Source organism: Solanum pennellii, chromosome 1, assembly GCF_001406875.1.
Source record: "Solanum pennellii chromosome 1, SPENNV200".
Taxonomy (NCBI): Eukaryota; Viridiplantae; Streptophyta; class Magnoliopsida; order Solanales; family Solanaceae; genus Solanum; species Solanum pennellii.
In genome coordinates, this window is record NC_028637.1 from 70,560,068 (window position 1) to 70,567,438 (window position 7,371).

The window sequence follows — 7,371 nt, forward strand, 5'->3', positions numbered from 1 at the left end:
GATGATACCATAAAATATATGTACTCTTATAGTATCATTGACTAATGAGTAGTTTCTGAGCAAGAAACCTTAATATTACCATAACAATATACATACATACTCTTATAATATCAGTTTAATAAGTAATCTCTGAACAAGAAACCTTTATGATACCAATACAATATATATAAATATATATATATATATATATATATATACTAATTTAGTATTAGTTAAACGAAATTTTCAACCTTAATGATACAAATACAGTATATGATACCAATTTAGTATCACATAAACGAAAATTATCACCCTTTATGAATGCGTTATGGGCACTTTCAATTTGGGTATGAACTTGTAATTATTTTGAATTTTATGACCTATGTAGTTTTACCTTATATTAGTGCTGATATTTATGTCCTCAAATTCCAGCCAAACATTGTACAAGTTGATACTGATTTTTATGTGTTAGCTTTAACTCAAACAAAATCTAACATGACTAAAATCTAAATGATTGAAGATCCATTCGCAAAGTGTATTAGCAAGGTACAACACATCATAGTATAAATATATATTAAGTACTGTGCAAGCTATCCGTTCAAGGATATTACAACTAGCTGCAGTTGGGCACCTCGTGAGAGATGCATAAACTTGTACAATGAATACAAATGGTTGACAACTTCCGGTGACTATGATCATCCTAATATATAAGCTTCCACAGGTTTCAAACTAATTCTTAACTACACTCTCGTTTTCAACGAGTTTGAAATGTCTAGCACGCGTGCCATTCACTTCCCAAAGGATGATATACAGTGCACCTGGGGTATGTATGCACATCTAGTCAAAAGGTAGGCAATGGGGTTCTTATTTACACGTGCTTCTTGACCATCTATTGACTGTGTAGCAATTAGCAGTTCCTTTCCAGTATGATCCATGGTGGTGCACAGATCATACCATTTCATGTGTTTTCCTTTATGCCAATGAAGAACACAAGCTGCTTCAGATAAAAAGCGGATACTCCAAAATTGCATGCACAGATAATTTCATCAGCTTAAATCAAAACCAGCATCAGCATTTATGGCGTATAACAATTTCTGCTCCATCTGCTCTTTGCTGCACCATAAAAGAAATTACAGTTACTGGCACTCCTTTGTAGTGATAAAGGAAAGCAAAGGATGTACACTAATTTAGAAGCACCATATATACATGTCTTTTGCTTTTGAAGTTTTAAGTTTGTATCACATTGTTGTAACAATAATACATATCACTAGAAAAGAGCAAACCTTCTGTATGGTGGAAATTTTAAAAGATTCATGCAAGTAGCTGATGTCGGCAGACGATCAAGAGCTTCATCAGAAGCATGCCCACCCGCTCTAATCAGAAGGGCAAAAACCAAAATAATAAAAATAAAATTGGATACCAAATCAAATGCTTCAACAAAAGACATCATATAGAGAAATAGACTAACCTCTGTATGCAGAACAACGGCTCTAAATATTTAAATCCGAGTAAGGGTCCTCGTGAGCACCCAGTCACAAACCTGGCACCGAAAAGGAAAAAGTGATGAGGTTGATTTAACTCTACTGAACATTAGAATCAACACGAATAAAATGTCTGCATAACTATCTACAATAAGTAATATTCATTACATGTATAAGCTGTCCATCAACATTCCATATTTCATAAATTTCTAAATACAATTTGAACACCTCATGTCACCATAAGGGGTCCAAGGACCACAATAACATATAGATATATATGTGTCATTTTCATACATATCCGCTTTTTCTCTCTAGGAGATGTTCAATACCAGGACGTAGGATCAACACATTTAAGTGGGAAACAGTATTTTTAACCAAAAGGAGACACAGGATGGTTAAATGCACTAAAGATCATCTAAGCAGAAGCTCCTTTTATGACGTAGAGTAAATCTATGGACATCCGGGAAGATGGAAAAAAACAAATACTAAAGAAGGTTATTTTATGCCAGACTGACCACCATATTATCTGTAACAACAGTTGCTTAATCCTTGGAAGCAATTCAGAAAAAAGATAATTTATAAGATATGATGAGAAATAAGAGAATCTCATAGAGGATGACATAGTGGTGTCTTTAACTCATTTTTTTTTACAGTGCTATAGCTTAGGACTCTGCCAAATGCCACTACTCTTCCTTTTTTCTGTTTGAACAAAACCCTACTTGTTTGCAGGCATATTCTAGTGTCCAGGAAACAGTCTGTATCTTCAGTGCTGAAGCATTAATAGTTTCCACAGACTTCTCCCAAAGAGTGAGCAAAAAGAAAAGGATACCTAGAAATCCACATGGATCTCTATACAGAGCTCAGACAGAAACCCCTAGCACTAATTACATAAAGATTTGGACTTAATTTTGGATGATTAAATGTTTTTCACTCAATAAAGGTGCTCAATGAGAGTAAGTTGCTTTCTTGTCAACTTTCCAGCATTTGGTACTGGCAGAAATATTTCTAAATTATTTTTCAAAACCATGGATTCACTGTTAACACAATAAAATCAGCTTTTCCTATGAAATACTTCTCCTCAAAACTTAAATAAATCAAACTTCCGCACCTGCACATAGCTATTCGACAGGACATATGGAGACAAAAAATAAATTACACTGCAGACAGTTTACTTGAGACAAAACCAAAACAAGAAAATCAGAGAGAACATTTTAAGAGGGAAAAAACAAAAAAAACAAAAGAACCTCAGATTTCCCCTTCCACCCCTTTCCCGCTAACATTTTAAGCTATATTAATTAAGGATGTTCCAAAGTAAACAATAATGGCTATACAGTGGCTGATCTCAGAAAAAAATAGGCAAAATCTTTTCAAACTTCTGAGTTAAAGATCCATTGATTGAAAAACACAATACTCAAATGTACCAAAGAACTGCCAAAATACAGAAGTTGAACAAACCTTTTCAGACCTCAGAGTGAGGAACCCATCAGATGAAGCAAAATGAAAGCAATTTACTCGGTGAAAAGAAATACCAAATCACTTCCCAAACTCATTTTCATCAGGTAGTGTAAGCATAATTTATCAGAACATCATGTTTAAAGATGGCAGAAAAGAAGCACAAAGTCTCAGTCATCCTATTGCATCCTAAGATCAAGTTACTTAAATTACATCCTATGGACCATTTAAACCAGAAAACTTTAGCAGTTTCCTGTTTCTGAACAAGAATGTATCAAGAAACATATGAGAAGGGTAAAACTTACTTCAGAAATTTTCTCTGATTTTCCAAAGAAAAGTTTTTCACAACCTCCCAAAACGTATCAATAACATAGTGTTCCTGTGAGAAGTACTTCAGTTAGTTATGCACAGTTAAAGGACGTATTCAAACTAATAGAAAAGCAGAAAGCATTTATTGATGAAACCAAAATGTAGATCATTAACCTAAATGACTCACATATGCTCAGCTTCTAGATAATTTAAGTCTAGCTTTAATCCAAGGTACATGAGCCGGTTTAATACCCATGACTACTATACATATAAAAAAAAATTCTCTATTACTATAGTCAAGAAGGCCTACTACTAATCCATAAGCTTCAACTTTTCATCTTTAATAAGAGAAGGATCCACATCAGATTTTTTGCATTACTTTTCAGCAAGTGATCTATCACAAACGAATATATGGACTGTTTTGAGGTGATTTTTATTGCACCATATGAAACTGGTGAGTTTCTAAGTTCTGACCATCATTTATTGATTTTGTTCCCGACTCATGGCAATGATGGCAACATTCTACAGGAGGGTTTTATTGGTTTTGCTACAGTAGAATGTTTAAGATTGTTCTCTTTCAGAATACAATACATGGGACACAATTTTCTTATCCTCTACGTTGTGTTAGGTTATAGACTTCATGATTACACTTATACAGTAAGTTGGAAAAACTATGGCTTTCGTTGCCTTTGGATTGGAAAATGTTTCATGTCTAGTTTGGTTTGGGGAGAACAGGTTTTATGTTTCTTATGAATTTTTATTGCAAACAGAATGGTGACATTGGTGAGTGTTTCAAGTTTACTTTTTAGGAAATAGTCTTGGTTTGTTTTTTTCTAAAAGGAAGCAGTGTAGCTATTTCATCCATATAAAAGCTTCTCTCAAAAAAAAAGAAGCTTTTATATGGATGAAATTCACAGATTAAAACAAACAAACCTTTTTACTGGTTACCAAACCATAATTTTTAATAGGGTTCGTTTGTCAAAGGAAAACTTCGTTCTAAAACGGTGGGATCCAGACCAGCTTGCGTGTATCTTGACTATTCCACTGAAAACCACCAGCAAATTTACCGGATAAGTTTTCTCACCAAGGCTTAGGCATATGGGAAGAGAGAAAATGTGTGCAGATTGTTAAACTGAAAACATTATGGATTCGTTCTGTTTGATGTACAAGGACAAAATAATACCAGCATATAGCTTTACATTATTAATATTACAACTGCTTTCTATTATAAAACTCTGCATTATTTGCGTTCCTAATAGAGCGCATAGCTTCGGCAATAAAACTCAGAATAACTAATATCTGCTTAACTTGTTGTAGGAAATCTTTCTATGATTTTATATGGGACAGAAGATTAAATAAGATACATGTATTAACAACATTAGGATTAAGACAAGTCTCGACTTTGGTATCATAGTCATAACAATCTATGTATTATTTATTTGGTGTGCACCAAACTTAAGTATTATCCACTACATAACAATGCCCACATACTAAGTGTGAACCTAATAGTTCCTAACTGTAGAATTTCCAGGGTGTGGCCACATGGAAGACACTTTTTTGGTTCAGAAAAATCTTGGAGGTGATATTTATTTTTGGTGTGGCCTCCAGTTATCTTTTGAAAAAACTGAGGAATCAATCAATCAGACAAGCAGTTTTTTCCAGTAACACCCACGAAAGATTGTTGGGATTAATTTTTTTTTAAACATCAACTTGGTATCACCATCATAATATAATAAAAGAAAACAACAACTATGCCAGTAAAAGAGTCACCCAAAATAAGTTTTGAACTCTCCTTAGAAGATGTCATCAAATTATGTTTGATTTAAAGCAAACATTACCCTTAGAGGGTGTTTGGATTGGCTTATTTTAAGTGCATTTGGCTTTTAAGCTCCTTTTCTATTTTTTGTGGTGTTTGGGAAAAAGATAAAAAGTGCTTTTAAGCACTTACTTTTGGACCAAAAAACCATAAATAAGCTAAAAGCTATAAGTTTATAAGCTTTTTATAAAAATCCAATACAAACACTCTCTTAGATTATTTCTAACCTGATGCACGCTGTACTCTTCTCCAAACTTTCTATCATTCTACTATAACTTGTTTTTTTAAAAATAAATGAACTTGAAGGTATATACTTCTGTTATTAGTTTTAGAGAAACACACACGATATAATTTATCTTGTGGGAACATGAGATATTCCCTCACGAAAATGAGGAATACAACCTCTGCAGACATGTCCGATTTATCAAACAGGAAACCATTTTGAAGAGAAACATTTAGAGAAGAAACTGAAGAGAATTGCAGAAGCAGTTACCTTATGGTAACCTCCTGTATAATTGGTATGAGCTCGAAGGTCACCAATATCAATGCCATCAAGTGATCCAGAAATAAGAAGCTGAAAACAGGGCCAAAAAGTAAGACACAGATAACTAGACCTCTTACTAATTAAGAACATAACATTTATAAGATAACTAGACTAGAACACAAAACAATTCTCGCCCATTGGATGATATCAGCGTACAAGTAATTTTATCTTGTCCAGGCTTCTATTGACTTTCTTCTTCACAATTATCGTTTTCTCTTTTTCATCTTCTTTGGGCAGCATACGACAGCTAGTTCTCAATAAGTTGGTGCTTGAAATTTAAGTCATTCAGGCTTCATGCAAATCCTTCTCTCTCAAATTTTGTTCTTTCATAATTGCTCAGGTTTTTATATCCAAATGATTTATTCTCAGCAAAATATCTTACAGATTAAGGCACTACTAGCTCTTTGTAAATGGCTAGGCGGATCTCAATAACTTACTACAGATAACAAGCCCTACAAGTAGCTTCATCCGGAGTAATCTATCATGCCTCAGAGAAGTAAGGGGAGTGACTCGGTTTACTTTGTTAAGATGTGCAGTTGAGATGCAAGGGATAGGTAACTTTCCTGAATTTCAAGTGCTTTCTTCTAATAAAATGATACTACCTCTGCCTAAAAAAGAATGGCACTTCTATATATTTGGAAACAATTTAACTTTGAACTTTCCCATTTTCCTTTAATAACATGATTTTATAGCCACAGAAATCTCTATGGGATGTTTTCACAGCAAGTTTCACAAGTCTTTCTTTTTTCCTTAAAACTATACTCCCAGTCAAACATCACATAAAGTGGGGCTGAGGGAGTATAATAGGTAAACCAACAATGTTTCTGTTGTGCGGAATTCGAGATAATACGAGAAAATATAAACGCGAAAAACAAGACAACAGATTTACGTGGTTCACCAATAAATTGGCTACGTCCACGGGAAGAGGGAGAGCAGTTTTATTAAGGAGAGGCAAGAACAGAATTACAGAATAGGGTTTGCCATAGCGTCTATATATAGTGCTAAGCTACGCCCTAACAGGCTTGGGCCCAACATACAGAATTGACAAATAATTAAGGGCCCAATACAACAACATTGTATACCGTCGGGCCGGGGGCGTCTCCGCCCCCCCGGACCCCAGGCTAGGGGGCGCGTCGCCCCCCTGGACCCCCCGACTCGCTGACCGGGCAGCGAGACCCCCGTCCTTTCTGTTTGTAACGGGTCCGATTCAAGGCATTCAACAGTTTCTAATGTAAAAAAGTGTAACAGAAGTATAAATGCTAGCACCTGAAGTTCATGTTCATTAAACATGTCAATCCACTCCTTTTGTATTAGCTGTTGGAAACCCCTCAGAAAATGAGAACTTTGTTGACGGATCTACATCATCACAAGATAGACTAAGCAACAACTATGAAATGGATATGCATCTCACACAAAAAAGTTCTTGACAGAAATATTGTGATATTGCAAAGAGCAGTAGGTTGGAAAAGAACAGAGTGAAGGGTAAATAACCTGAAAGTTTAAACGATGGTTAGCAACAAGATGAATAAAGGTGATGACATTCTCATTAGTAACACGTGTGCTTTTACCACCAGGAAGCAGCTCTTCTTCCGCTTGCTCTCCATATTCATTGTTGAGAATGACAAAGTACAACTCAAGATCTGAAACATCACCTTCGTAATGCTGAAATTTGAGAAAAAGTCAAAGAATGAGCTAATAAAATGAGTAATAGGTAGAAGAGAAAAGTGATTTTCAAGAGATGAAAAAGACACCATGTCAGTAGCACATGATCAAAAATCAACATGTATGCC

General features: G+C 34.9%; 1 protein-coding gene across 1 annotated transcript in view; it reads right to left on the reverse strand.

The window, feature by feature from the left end:
* Positions 1 to 486: 486 nt before the first annotated feature.
* The window catches only part of LOC107007824 (E3 ubiquitin-protein ligase UPL6), a 39,506-nt gene continuing 32,621 nt past the window's right edge, over positions 487 to 7,371 (reverse strand). Inside the window, exons 20-26 of the mRNA XM_015206619.2 lie at positions 7,073 to 7,243; positions 6,848 to 6,937; positions 5,531 to 5,611; positions 3,218 to 3,291; positions 1,448 to 1,519; positions 1,263 to 1,352; positions 487 to 1,092 (exon numbers count right to left, since the gene is read on the reverse strand). Of these exons, the coding sequence (XP_015062105.1) occupies positions 1,026 to 1,092; positions 1,263 to 1,352; positions 1,448 to 1,519; positions 3,218 to 3,291; positions 5,531 to 5,611; positions 6,848 to 6,937; positions 7,073 to 7,243 (645 nt within the window). The 3' untranslated portion in view covers positions 487 to 1,025. The remainder of the gene's footprint in view (positions 1,093 to 1,262; positions 1,353 to 1,447; positions 1,520 to 3,217; positions 3,292 to 5,530; positions 5,612 to 6,847; positions 6,938 to 7,072; positions 7,244 to 7,371) is intronic.